This window comes from Cololabis saira, chromosome 7 (genome assembly GCF_033807715.1).
Source record: "Cololabis saira isolate AMF1-May2022 chromosome 7, fColSai1.1, whole genome shotgun sequence".
Lineage (NCBI taxonomy): Eukaryota > Metazoa > Chordata > Actinopteri > Beloniformes > Belonidae > Cololabis > Cololabis saira.
The window spans coordinates 22,600,326-22,615,315 of record NC_084593.1 but is presented as its reverse complement, the minus strand read 5'-3'; the positions used below and the strand labels follow the sequence as shown (position 1 = coordinate 22,615,315).

The window sequence follows — 14,990 nt, the reverse complement described above, 5'->3', positions numbered from 1 at the left end:
CCGAGAAAAGGAGTCCGCTAATTACAATAAACAAATATGCTCAGAGCCGCCTATGAGAGGTTCGCATAGGTTAACATCTCTTGCTATAAATCTTAAATGAAGCTTAAAATAGGAGAGTATTTCTTACAGTTGCCATAGTGATCTCACTAGTGACTCTTTGTGTACTTTCTTGGTTGGGAAAGTGCAAATTAATCTTAGACTAGAATGTGTGATATGGAGAAGAAATGAGTGATTGTTTGGTGCCCTAAGGGCCTCTTTGAGGTCCCTGTCATGTTTGGAGCTTTTTCTTCAATTAGTGCAACTTTGTGTTTGAGTTTAGTCTCCGTCTGCGTTAGACATGTGCTCGTCACCCTCTAACGGTACCCTTCACACTCATGCCTCTTTCTTCCTCTGCTGTGTTTCTCTTTCAACAGGTGGGACCTGTCAAAATGATGCGTAGATGGTGCACCGTTGAGCAGTATTGATGGATGTGTTAACAGACAGCAGTCTCACATTGATTGTGAAGACTTCAGAAGCAGAGAATGCAAATGTTGTACAGAATACAGGTAACAACACTTTTTTCTGAACATTTATTTCATAAACTGAAAGTAGGATTTCATGTAACCTCAGCAACGTGTTAATTGTGATTTTAATTTATGGAAAATTTGAACATTTGGTTAAGAAATTTTTCATTTTCTCAAAGATATGCAAGCATTCGCTTCAATAAATGAAAGCTTTGAGGAGAAGAATAGCTTTACCACATGCTTTGCAACTAGCTTTCTTGAATTACTTTTTCACCCCCATTTTTAAGCTCTCTGAAAAGAAATGGGGAGTGAGAAACACATCCTGTCTTTTTTAAATGAGAAGTGGTAAAGAAACATTAAATAAGGCTTTTTGAGCAATTGTTAATCCTCTCCGTTCATGCCTCAACAACTCAGGAATATGACGTCCACCTTTTCTCATAAAAAGCTGCAAATGTGACAGACGATGCAACCATTAATGCTCTTACACAAGCGTACGTTCATTATCAAGGACAAAAGATGCCAAGTGTAAAATAAAGTTTTATGTTTCATGAAAAATAAATATGATTAAAGCAAGCCAGTTTTATAGCCATACTGCATACCGTGAAGTGACACTAACATAACCCATCTGTTTTTATCAAGTATTCCTGCACATCCCATTTTTGAAATTCAATTCAATTCAATTCAATTCAATTTTATTTATATAGCGTCTAATACAACCGATGTTGTCTCTAGACGCTTTCCAGAGATCCAGAACATGAACATAAACATAAACATAAACATAAACCCCCGAGCAATTATTATATAAACAATGGCAGGTAAAAACTCCCATAGTGGGAGAAAAACCTTAAGCCAAACAGGCTTCACCAACTTCTTGAAGCCATGTTCAATATTGAAGTAGGTGTTTCATATGGAAATATATGGGTTTAAGATGCGTATTACACTCATATATCCTGTTAACTTTTCAAATTATAACCAGAAGAGTGCAGATCTGGTTACAGTAAGTAAGTAAGGTTACAGTAAGGTGTTTCCTAACAAAACTCTAAGCAAGAAAGCCAGACAAGTTCAAGACACCACGTTTTATTTAAGATGTTAAATCGGTGAACAGCAGGAGCAGCAACATCTCAGCCTACAGAGAAAGTAAACTAAGTCGTAGCTACATTATAATAATACTAATAATAATAGTACAATATTCTCTTGTTTTTACTTCTGCGATTTGTGATGTCTTTTATTAATAATAAAAAAAAAAAACTAAGGTGAAATCATGTTATAATCATTTTGGTGGGATTTGTGACGCATTGTTCATCTACTTAATCCATGCTTAAAGCTGCCACAGCGACGTGGCTTCTGCTCAAAACAAAAACCTCTATTGGATGTGTTTGATTAAAATGCGTGAGTTGTCAAAATGCAGTGAACATATTAAGGTAAGATATCTTTATTATCATTGCATATACAGTAGTTTTCTCAAAGTACACTTTAGTAAAATCCCCCAATTAACCTTAATATCCACACGCGTACCCCACTCATAAAACTTTCATTATGCACATAATGAAAAAGGGATGCATAAAAAAGATGCTGTGATGCACATTTCTCTGCATAGAGCTGTGCACTGGAGCACTGCCGTGTTGTGGAGATGAAAATGTACTAATAAATAGATTGTAATGAAGTTATTGCACAATTTTATCTACAGATGATGTGATCTTGGTGCAGAATTCAGTGTGGTAATGACTCTGGGTTAGAAACTGTTCATTAGTGCTCTGATGGACCGGTGTGTCTGTGTTGATGTTTACAACCGGCCAATCAAAGAACCAGACGGACTGCCTTACTGTACTGTTGAAATCTTCTTCTAAACTTGTCGAAAACAGCAACACAGTTCACGTTCGCAAAAGAAGATAAGAATACCACTTGATGCATTCGGCCAATCAGCAGGTGTGTACCGGCGGCAGTCAACACCCAGCGAGTGAGACTAACCAAGCACTGCAGAGTCTTAGGTGAGATTTATCTTAGTGTTTCAGCTCTAGTCAGGCTAAGGGGCTGACGGGTCCCCTCTGCGAGTGTCTCACAGATTATCCCCATCACCGGACTGGTGCTTGAGAGGCACCCAGAGGAAGAGAGAAGGAGAGAAAACAGGAGAATGAGACTGTCAAGAAGTACAGGAAACTGTGAAAGCGGCTCCATTGAGCAGGTGTAGGGCACCTCTCAGAGAAGGAAGACTATGAATCACGCTGCAGTTACTCACCGCTTATTATGAACATCCAGTACTGGCTGGATTGATCCTCTCCACTGCCATTCACAAAATGTCATATAGTGGCGAGTGAGAGAGTGAGAAAAGCTTCTGTGGCCGACCAATCGGCTGGATTAGTGGACGCCCCGGGCGTCTTAGCCGCGAAACGGCTACCTCTGCATTTTGCGAATATAAAATCCCCCATATAACAGGGATAAGGAACAGGAAGTCGGAGGGGGAGGAGATAGTGAGCTGAAAAGGATGGAAGAATAGATGGAAAGTGGGAATGATTTTAAAAAAAAAGCCATTAATAGAGAAAAAGGCCATGTCAGCTGTTTTCATTTGCATCACGCTTCATATTGGAAGATAGGACTTATTTTATTCCTCTGGCTTCATTAGTATGCTATATGAATGTTGTTCATCCCAACATGGCGGACAGATGGTCCTCATATAGAAACGTTCTTGTAGTTTTCTATTTTTGTCACATTTAGAAAGTAGCTGCAAGTAAAGAGAAGAAAAGGCAAGCATGTGTATGTGCATGTGTGGCATCTGACACACCAGTTCTGTACATAAAGCCACAGCAGCCAACTACTACTCTCTCTTCGTGTCCATGACCATGTCCCTCGGCATGAGCTTGCTCGCGTGCAGAGCTACCTGGCACCGAGCAGCTGTTTCCTACCTCAGGTGGACGAAGCCCCGAGTGAGAGAGAGAGAGAGCTGTGACTCTGAGAACCTCAGAGCGCTAACTAGTCTGGTCTGGTCTGGTCTAGTTTGGCAGTGGCCGTGCCGTCTAGCATGGCTGGGCTTGGCAGCTCTGGGGATCAGAAGATCACCGCCACCTGCCAGCAGCCGGGGTTCGTCCATATGCTCATGGTGAACGTCCAGGCCAGATTGCATGAACTGTGTCGCATCCAGCCTCAGCTTCTGTTCAAGGAGCTTCTCTCTCGATAACACCAGAACGGACCAACAACTGTGTCAGAATGATCTCAGAGCATAAAGCTTGTTCCTTTTTTGTTTTCTTTTTTTTTTGTATGCGCTATTCTCTCTGCGAGCTGGATATTGAGCTCTGGTAGCAGTGAGCATTTGGGGTGTTAATCTCGTGTACATTTGCCAGCTCAGATTCAGTAGTAACATTATGCTGTACCATATCAGCAAATGCGAGGCTGCTGATCCCGCTTTGACCTCTGATGTCAAACTCAATTTGTCAGCTAGAGTCATCGCTGCGAGCCACTGTATGTGTGTGTTAGTGTGTGTTTGTATACCTGTCTGACTGACTGATCTGTGGCACATTCTGAACAGCTGAAGAGCTAATGGTCCAGCTGGAGACAGATGGCCTCTGGATAACACTATACCCCCAAGCCAATACTCACACTCTATCACTCCCGCTTTCATACACGCACACACATGCACAAAATAGATTGTTAATCCATTTTAAACCCAGAGGAAACACATTTCCCGATATGAGTTAAATGTTTTGCAACATTTTTGAACAACCTTTTTGCAACATTGGGTGGCGGCTTAGGTCCTGTTCCAGTACAAGGGGATAAAGGAGGCTAATAGCGTCTCCCCTTTTTGGGAGCTTCCCTTTTTTCCGCGGCTTTACCTCCACAGTACGGCCAGTAGAAGAGATAACACATCATTTTTTAAATAGATTCTCCCGGAGTATTTCTAATCCTCTATCTGCATGTAATTCCAAGTGAATATACTTCAACTCTGTATGTAAAGATGTATCATGCTGGTCTTCCTTTGCACATTTCTTTGTGATATAGTTCACACAAAGTAGAAGACATTATAAAATAAAGGTAGAAAAGTATGACTGCACCGATTGTCCAGAGAGCATGTTTCAGTCTCGTGCTCTTACTCTGAGGTCATTCTGGCTCACAGATTGAAAAGAGCTGATGTCAAACGCCTCCCTGATGCTTCTGCCGCCTCCAACAATTTGCTGCCATAACAGTTTCCCCGAGTCCGAGTGGGAAAGAGAAGAGATGCATTTTCTCCTGAGGTGTCCTGCAGTCAGGATAACGGTTGCACAGATGTATACTTTTAGTGAGCGTTTTTTGTTGCTCCAATGTGTCTGCAGGCCCCAGACCCAGAGATACCACCCATCAGAAATTGTATTATCACATTAAATCCCTCAAAAGTCTCATCCATATTCAAAGATGTATTCATCACTAACACAGCCATACCCAGGGCTGTTTACAAGGCAGTTTCCCCCTCCAGCGTTTATCACCGCCATCAGCAGTGATCATCCATTCTGAAATGGGAAGGCTGTTGCTAGTTAACCTGTGTAACCACCTTAATTGCAGTGTTGTGTTTTTAAAAAATCCAAATTTCTTCCTGGCATCGTTTTGAAGAAAATGTGTGAGGTGGCGACTTGGGATTGTGGCGAGGGAGGCAGGTGGAGAAGATATTGGTTATACAGTCTCCAACATATGGGCCTGTCGTGTCCCATGTGTACATACCTGCCTCCGCTGCTGTCATCTAATTATGCAGAGCAAACAAAGCTATCTGCCTGCTGCCACATATCTGCCTCCCAGAGTTGTAATTATAACACCTTATATGTATGCCTTCCACTGATTAAGATATTGTCTTAAAATGACCTGTACAAAAATGCCAAACTACTTCACATTTTTTATCGCCAACGTAAATATTGCCGCCAGCCTGTGTAAGTTTAAATATGCTGTAGCTGCACCTAAAACAAGTAGAATTAAACTAAATACCGGCCATAATTTGCTCTGTTAAGAACCCAGTGATTGCATATGTCGTGATTTTATTCTAGCTATATTAAATGGATCTTGAGTATAAATTTAGTCTCATGCATTGCTCTTTGGTTTAGGAAGACATATACGGTAGTATAATTCAGTGGTAACCAAGGTGATTAACAGAATATTCAAACCATTAGGAACTATTATCCCATGATAGAAATGTTGCATTATTGCAAATGACATACAAGTCGCTAACAGTCATTTTCACTCACGCAGGGACGTTATATTGCCTCCCCTCCACTGATGTAACTGCCTATGCTTATTTTGTGCCATTAAACAAACGGCTCACATTTCTAACTTAACATAAAGGAGGTCATTCAATGTGTCTTTATTAAAGTCTTAATTTTCTGTTTATATATCAGATGATACTGGGTGAGAAAGTACCCAACCTGACATGGTTAAATCGTCTAACTGAATGCGGTACTAAAATGTGCACTGGTGATATTTAAGACTAGAATCACAATATGGCACTTTAAAGCTCAAGGGGGTTAATTGGCTCTAATTGCATTTGAGCAGCCTAGAAGGACGTGACTACGGCACAACAACAATGTTCACTTCAAAGAGCTGAAATCTTCTCCTTTTTCCCCGCAGGGGTATGTGAGCAGAGTGGTGATCTGAGTCTGTGCGGGCTCATCAATGCTGCTCTCCCTCCGTCCTCCTCACCTCCTCGTGCTGCAGAGACTTCACAGCAGGCGTGCCCAACACACCCGAGGACCACCCCTGCATCATCGCCATCTCTCCACCTTCCCCTTGGCGCCGATCCCTCTCTGCGTCTGGCGGTGGCACCCTGCCCTCCCTCCGACGATGCTCCAACTGTAGTCCCTCAACTACACCGCACTCCCGCATCCCTTCCCAGCTCAGCTGTAACCTCCTGGGGTCGAGCAGGAGATACCAAGAAAACCTCCCCTCCACTGCCGGTTGTCCTTCCTCTATCAGCCACGATGATGGAACCCGGCACGGTGTCCACCTTGACGGAGGAGTGTCTTCTTCAGCCTGCCCGAACTTGCCTCGGCTGCTATATTGAGACCCGCGATGCTACTGACCCTAATTCCATCCAGAACCCACCCCACGATCCTAGCGCCAACCCTGACACAGACCCCGGGCTAAGTGTTCGGATAGGGGATGTGAGTCGAGAAGACTACTCTGACATCAACAACATCAGCATCCAGTGCCTGAGCCATGCGGGGGAGGCGGTGAGTCACTACGGGGAGCAGCTACTTTCTGACCAGCTACTTAGCTTTCCTCTGCCAAAAACCCCAAATGAGGGCAAGAGAGCAGACGGAAACAAAACAACAGTGGACTGTGATGACCCCGAGGACGATGCAACAGCTAAGAACTTGTATGAGGGTCTGTTACTGGATAAAGTTAGTGGGGAAGAGGTTCTGCTGGCTAACGCCAGTCAGGACTGGGGCTACTTTGAGTCTTTCATCAGTGAGAGTAAGATGGAGCTGCTGGACCTTTGTTCTAAGAACGAACTTTCAGTCAACCTTTTCTCCGAGGAGGACGTTGACAACCTGTTTGATGATGAAGATGATGATTCAACATTAAGCAGTGACGTGTGCTCACTGAAAATCCGTTACGAGTCTTTCCAAGACAACATGAGGGAAAAAACAAATGTGCTGCAGGAGGAGACGCAGTTCAACTTCTTCCCCAGCGTCCTGTCCAATTGTGCCAAGAAAGATGATGGAGCATCCGTCTTGAGGAGGAGCACTGAGGAGCTACATCCTAAAACTGATGACCTCATCATGGAGATGGCCCAGGAGGGGAAACCTGGCGACTGCAGTGGTCGGAGTCCACTTGACGGTTCTCAAGGTTCCCCCATGTCCAGCTCCAAAGTCAGTTACCTAATAGACTTCAACTCCACAGAGGAGTCAGGAGAATTCAGTGATGACAGCTCTTGCACTGGCTCCTCCTCAGACACTCTGCAGGAGGGTAAGTTTAAAAAGGGTCACTCTAAGAGATTTCTCAGCCCCTCGAACCCTCTCAATTACGGCCTGCGCTCCAAGAGAAAGGTTCGATACAGTGATGATTACTTATATGATGTTGACTCGCTTGAAAGTGAAAAGAATGCAGAGAAAAAAGAGAAAGCTCCCTCTGGTCAGAAAGAAGAGGAGGATGTAGACTGGTGTCCCAAAAGACGTCGGAAATCATGTCGCAAAGAGCCACCTGTGGTTATTAAATACATCATCATCAACAGGTTTAAAGGAGAGAGACTCATGTCGGTGAAACTGGGCAAGCTGGACCCCGTGGATGCAACTGTGAGCTTAAATGCAGAAACAGTAAGCAAATATGAGACACTGGCTCCTCTGAAAGATTTCTGGCAGGAGAAGCAAAGAGAGAGACAGGAGCGGCTTAAGCTGGCTGCCAGAGATAAACGACAACGCGGTTTTCATCTAAACGGACGCCATCATCGGCCTTTCAATTCTAGTCATCCCAAAAGGAAATACAAGATTGCAAACAGGCTTAAGGTTCAGAGGATTCACACATTGGAGCAATCAGCAACAGCACAGGGCTCCCCTTTCTCTGATCAGGGCCAGGGAGGTGTCACTAAAGAGGAGGCCACCCCCACGGCAGGAGGAATAATAGCAGCCCCAGGCCTCCCAGTCACATTAGACACAAATGCCATCATGCACACAGTCAGATCCAAGAGCCGCTCCCAGGAGAGGGAGGAGAGGGAGGGGAGGAGATGGGGAGGAAATAAAACATTCCGGATAAGGAAATTCAAAAGCGAAGCCAGGCTGCGGAGCACAAGAATGAAAGCGGCAGAAGCAGAGGAGAGGAGGAGTGTGACAAATGAGACGGATGCCTGTGTCACTGTGGCACAGATTGAGGACACTACTGCTGGGTTAGAGCAGGGAAGCAGTTCAGTTACAGTCAAACCTTGTTTTTCTGACAGTGCCACCACTACTCCCACATCTGGGGAGAAATTCCCCTTTGTTTCATCCACCTGTTCTCCCGACAAAGCGTCCTCCTCAGAGGAGGTGGAGACGGGTGTCCCTGTCATCCCTGGGGGCTACCTGCAGACCCTGCTAGATGCTACAGACTCCTCCAGTGGAGCAGCGATCTCCTATTTCCCCCAGCAGTCATCTAGGCAGCAGTATTCTCTAGGGCTGTCCCTGGAAGAGAAACAGTTTTCCTCTCTGCAGCTCGCTCAAAGCTGTGTCCTTTCCCCTCCCTCTGAGTCAGAGCTCCAGCAGTCACCCCAGAACTGCCCCAGCTTCCCCCAGATGTGGCACCCACAGCTCTGCACAAGTCACAGCCAGAGCTTTGGGCCTGAAACCCCTGAGACTCCCATCTTACCCAACAACTTCCCAGCTGCTGTGCCCCTGAATGACAGCCTGCCAGTCTCTAACTACAGCCAGCTGAGCCCTGAGGCTGACAGACTGCTTTATGAGAAGAGCTACCTGACAGAGGCGGGGCTGCAGCCTGGAGCAGATCTGCAAGTGTGTCAGTCTGCCTGTGTGGAGGGCCAGGTGCAATACCAGAGAGGGTCCCTGTGCACAGACAATGGTCGGCTCATCAGTTATGACTCAGTGGGCTCTCTGTCAGCCTCCTCCAGCAATTACAGCTCTCTCAGCCTCAAGTCTTGTGAGCGAGAGGGCGAGGAGGAGGGCCGAGACAGTTTCTTAGCTCACTGCAGTCCTAAAGTGGTGATTCAGCAGAGTGTGGATGCCCTTACCCCACTAAGGGAGTCCTCAGATTTGCTGGATATCTCCAACTTCACTCCTGACAAGTTCAGACACTCATCACTGTCTGAACTTTCCCCTCCCGAGACCCCTAACCTATCACCCCAGGTGGTGGGACGTGAGATGAAGATAGCAGGGAATGTTGGGGAATACCAGGATGTGAATGATATCATAGACTGCAACAGGGAGGTGAAGTGGAACTGTGATGCTGTACAGCAACAGGAGCATCAAACTAACACATACACAGTGGAGGACAGCCAGTTTCCATTGCACAACTTCAACAGTCAAGATATCGCAGGTTTAGATGAAAAGGAGTTGGGAGTCAACAAATTCGATGAACAGACGGGTGAGATGTTGGATGGTGCAAAGAGCATTAAGTCGAAGAGGAAAGGTGGCTGCAAGCAGACAACTGCAGGACAGAGCCCAAAGAAACCCCGGGCTCCCAGAGCTCCCAAGTCAGAAAAGGTCAAGACTCCCAAACAGAACTCTCGGTCCACCAAAAAGATAAAGGCAATGTTAGAGGGTAAGGCAGCAAAGAACCAGGCAGGTTGTGGTACGGGCCTGACTGACAGTAGCAGCACCGGGGACTGGCCTGGCACCGGCTGGTCAGAGAGTAACAGTCTGGTCGGGGATGACCAGAGAGAATTCGAGGAGCCCTCCAATATTCTGTCCAACATTGTCTCTGGCATGGCTGAGGTCCAAAGATTCATGATGGCCTCCATCGAGCCACTGTGGAATCCCATGTCTGAGGCCTGCATGCCCTCCGAGGCCAACAGCCTGAACCTAAAGACCCTCAAAATCTTGGCAGGAACGGAGGCTGACTTGAAGAAAAAAGGAACTGTGCTAACGGGGGCTGGCAGAGGCAGAAAGGCGGGGGGAAAGGGAGGTAAAAACCAGGCCAAATTCAACCCATCTCATCCCTTATTCCCTCAGCTAGCCCTGGGTTGTAATATGTTTGACAAACCCAACTTCATTAATCCCGGGCCTGCGCACAAAAAGCTATACCGCCACAAGACCAGTGCAAAGTTCCCTCGGATTGAGACACTGAAGGGGAAGCGAGCTGAGAGGGACCCAAATAAGGACATAGCACTGATGACTTCTTTTGAGAAACTGAGGTAATATTTTGTTATCAGCTGCTAATGTTCCCCTTCTCACTCCCCCACCCCCCCACCCACTACCTGCTCAGCCCTCTCTCCCAAACATACCTACACTGACGCTATGCCAGAGCTGCATGAGTACTACGTTTCCCCTGACTACTCCCACTTCCTTTTAACCCCCCCGAAGAGGAATTAATATCTGCATGAAAAACTTCTTGTACTTTGCAAACTACCTATTGAGTGATTGTGTCAAGCTTGATTGAGATTTGAAACAACCATGGCTGCATTTTTTTCTTGCTTTTGTTGTTTCTGCTTTGTTTATTCTTCTTATAGTCGGTTTTGTTTTACTTTTGTCTGGAAAAAAAAAGAGAATAAGCCTTGAAAACTGCTCTGTCGCCTTTTTGAGGAACTTTGTTTTGTATTTTCTAAGCAGAACCTGCTCCCCCTGAATTATATATTTATTTCCCTTTTCCCTAAAGATGTAGCTATATACACAAATGCATTGAGTGACATCTACGCACCCCCTCCCCCTTCCTCATCTGTTTTTGTATGCAGAATATGGATGTCCTGTTGTTGCTGTCCTTCATACACTGCCTGGCTCATTTCAAGAGGGAAAACTACAGTTAATGAGCCCTATTTAAGCCCAAGACATCTTAAACACACAAGATGGGACCATTTTGTATTGATGACATATCAGATGTTTGTTGTTTTGTTTTTTTTCCCCCTCAGTGTTGGAATGACTCCCCATTTCTTTTTATCAAGCATTTCTTTTTCTTTTTTTCTTTTGGATTTTAAATGAACTGGTTATCTAAATTAACATTTTTACGCCTTGCAAATTCATAAAAGCTCCACCCTCAGAGTATTTTTGTCAATGTTGTTGTACAGGGACATGCAATATTTGCAAAAAAAAAGAAAAAAAAAGAAAAAAGATAGTTATAATCTTAAAATCAATGTGCCAAAAGTAACAATGCTGTGTAAATGACCTCTTATATATGTGTGAATATTGGCTGTTCCTCTTTTCTATCCATTGGAATATTGGCTGCTCGGGTTGGAGACTCCTTACAGAGACTTGCAACTACAGGAATTCTTTATTTGAGACTTTTTCCTCTATCCTCTCTGACGAAAGGCACCAACAGCTGACAGTGGTACATCACCACTCACTAAACCAAATCAGAAAGACGCTGAATTTTTCCTCGTTCCCCCCCACTTTGTTTGCCAAATTCAATTTACCTCAACATCGCCTGGCACTGAGAAGCAACAAAAGAGAGGCAAAGGGAAGATCTGCTCTGAAGGCCACTGTAGAGGAACAGGATGAAAAAAAAAACAACAAACAAAATAAAAAAGAAGTTCATACGAGATCTCTCTGGATCAACGGGAGGGTAATGCAGATGTCTGAGGGTAAGGAAGGGAATTATTTGTCATCTGGGGCTGTGCCCCACTGAATATCTGTTTGTGCCGGAAAATAAAGACAAATTATTACTTATCTGATGCGTGCATCAGAATTGAATGGACATTTTTGCAGTTAGGTTCATTGTGAATGTGACAACAGTTTTCAGTATAAATGAAATCAGGAGTCTTGTAAATGAAGAAAAGCATGTCTTTGCATTTGCTCCACATGGAAATTTTACTTCTGTCTGGCCTGAAACGGTCACGTGAACAGTAACTATTCACAACATTCTCATGTACTTTATTTCCTAACACTGCCTTACTTTATAGGTTGCACCGATGGTGACTCATATTTTTTTATTCACTTTTGACATAACATCCAAATTGAAATTGAACATAATTCTTTATTTACAGTATATATTTTTCTTTAGAAAAGTATTCAGTTATTATCTCAGTTTGAATGGGTCAGTATTCTGAAAGAAAATATCGTAACTCAAGGCCACAAAATACTAAATATAATGACACAAATTGGGAAGAACAATATATTTATAAATATATATACATACACACACACAACCTATGTACCCGACCACATCATTGCTATCAATTACTTTGGGCTCATTCACTACCTCAGAGCACTGAAATAAACATCTAGAAATCCACCTTAAAATGGACCATACAATCATATTCAATCAGTTATAAAATCTTTAGATTTTATAAATTAAAGGGATTTCAGGAGGAATGCAGAGCCAATCAAACAGTTACAGAGTATCTGGTACAAATGTGTACTCCAACATGGCCTAAATTTTATATCTTATGAACAATAATATCATTTTTTTGAGCAGCAATTACTTGAGACTGCTCAAAGATGTGTGGGCAAAATGATTGATTGATTCAAAAACAGGCCTTGTCACACAGGATATGGCAATTCTGACACACAGGTTATAGTAATTGATTGCTTGCATATGGCAAGAGTCATAATCAATCTTTCTGTGTCTGTTTTTTCTCTCTTCTCTGCCATGATCCTTTGTTTCTTCTCTATAGTGTATCAGGGTTAGGACCAAGACAAGCTGCTGATGGGAAGCTCCACATGGGCTGCGAGCCCATTTAGTCTGCCTTCTCTCATTTCTGCCTATTGTCAAATTGAATGTACTTCTCTGAGTTCATAAGTTTGTGTTTTTATTTATTTATTTGTTTTGTTATTATTATTTTTAACCTCTTTTTGTTTCTAAAACGTGCCACTGTTTAGCTGCCTCATGTTAATGGTGCTAAGAAAGCTGACAATTGTTTTCTTTACTTTAGTTTGATTTTGGGCTTACACTTTTTTCTTTTTTCTAATATATTTTTTTGGTTTTCCCAGAGTTAACAAAAAAAAGAAATGCAAAATAGATTAGGTACCTAACCCTCTTTATGAATGTATATTATAATGTTATGTTTGATGTATTCACTTCATGATTCTTTGACACTGATTGGAATTACTTTCGCTCTTTTCATTAAAAGATTACCGAGCTTTATATATACTGTCTAGAGTTGTTACCAGAAGGAATCTTAATGAACTCTTGACACAACAAAATCTTGTATATTTTTTGTGTGCCAATTTGTAACATATTTTGTAAGTGTATATTTTTCTTAGAAAGTGCTGTGAAGTATTTGTGTGTGTGAGTAACCTTTTATGCGCCTCTGTGGGCAGTGGAAAGGAAATACAGTGACACGTTTCTGGTTTTAAAAACCAAAATATGAAAGTATCGACAGAAAAACTAGAAATATTTACATTTTGTTGGGAGTTTTGTAATAAGACCATGATTTTGTTGTGGGAGTGTTGTGTTACTGTGCAAAACACAAATAAGCAAAGAAAAAAAAATGAAAACTTGGAAAAAATATAATTTGTGAACAATTTGCTGTTTTATAGATTTTCATGTAAATTATTTGAGTATTATTTTGTTTTGTTTTTGTTTTTTTTGTTGTAACTGTTGCAAAGGTTTTAAATATTTGTGATCAAGCCTGTATGGTGATAATGTAATATTGGTAACTTGCTGAGTTTTGTAATAATGTTTATGGAGTAAATATACAAATTAAAATAAGATTTTGAATGCTGCTTTCTGAAGAGAGCTGGGTTGTGTTTTTTACCACCTGCCAACTCTTGTTGTCAGGTCTTACATCACATAACATCACAGCGAAGATAAATCATTGCCATTATTAATCTATCTGCACACAAATTTAGTCCATTCAATGTAATAATTAGAGAAGGTTATAACAATGAGGTGAAAAGGCTAAGGAGGATATCTGTTAAGCAAATATCCCTTCATCTTTGTGGTACTCTTGTAAGAATAATATGTAGAACATGCATTACTGTGTGGAGTGTTTTTCCTCAATGCCATGAATCATGCAAGCATAAAAAACAACCTTAATTTTTCTAATTTGTCTATCCCTTGTTTGTTTTATTGGGAGGATTCTTAAACAAGTCAGGTTGATTTCTTTACAAGTCTGGCTTCGGCTCATGTTATTTTAATGTCATATCTAATTAGCACTGGGGGTCAGGCGTTGCTGGAGTGACTGCTCATCCAGAACTGGAGCCGGGCCGCTGCGGTCCGCACCGCAACTCACTGTGGCATGCTTAATTGGAGCTGGAGATGCAGTCTCGCACCATAAACACATCCCGTGATGTATCCCTCCAAAATTGTCAGCTGGTATTAGCATTGTTTTTGTTCTTTAGTCACCCGTAGCAGATAAAGGAGCAAGCAAATTATAAGATGGGATGTCGATCGCAGAAGATGGGGTACACCTGTGCTTATTAAACGAGACCCCGCTTGTCTTGTCGGTGCGCTCACATCGCATGGACAGACAGCCGGTTCTGTCATTAGGGCGATTGTTTGTGACTTAGTTTTTTTTTTTTTTTGTTATCATTATTATCACTAAGAAGACAACCGATTGACATGTTGATGGAGTTAGCACCATGCGTGTCTAATTCTGTGTGTTTGAAAATAATGAATAAAATTAAAAATCTGCAATTTTTTTTCTGATTTCGACTTCCTGTAAAAGGAAACAACTTCTTTGTATACATAGTTTTACTAATCTGATGTAATCCGTTGTATAAGCCACCGTGGCTTCATTAGTGTATTTACAAGTAGGCTACTAGATAAGTAATTGGCATAAACATGCAAACAGTTTTCTCCATGTTTCTGGGTGTAATCATTTATGTTTCCTCCCACTTTGTGAGTGAGATGCCTGGAGTTTAAAGACATTTCTACGCCATCTACTGCCATGCGGTCATTGCTGGGTCTCCTCTGGCATGTCAGTGCCATCCTTCCACTTCCGCCAGCATCTTTATCAGT

At 42.7% G+C, this 14,990-nt stretch overlaps 1 protein-coding gene across 2 annotated transcripts in view; it reads left to right on the top strand.

Annotated features, from left to right (window-relative positions):
* The window catches only part of nexmifb (neurite extension and migration factor b), a 64,350-nt gene extending 50,609 nt beyond the window's left edge, over nucleotides 1-13,741 (top strand). Inside the window, exons 2-4 of one of the 2 annotated variants that reach the window (XM_061725086.1) lie at nucleotides 414-545; nucleotides 6,081-10,290; nucleotides 10,828-13,741. In XM_061725086.1, the coding sequence (XP_061581070.1) occupies nucleotides 464-545; nucleotides 6,081-10,290; nucleotides 10,828-11,071 (4,536 nt within the window). In that variant the 5' untranslated portion in view covers nucleotides 414-463 and the 3' untranslated portion in view covers nucleotides 11,072-13,741. Of the gene's footprint in view, nucleotides 1-413; nucleotides 546-6,080 lie in introns of both variants that reach the window. The other variant, XM_061725087.1, reaches the window with a different exon arrangement.
* Nucleotides 13,742-14,990: the final 1,249 nt, after the last annotated feature.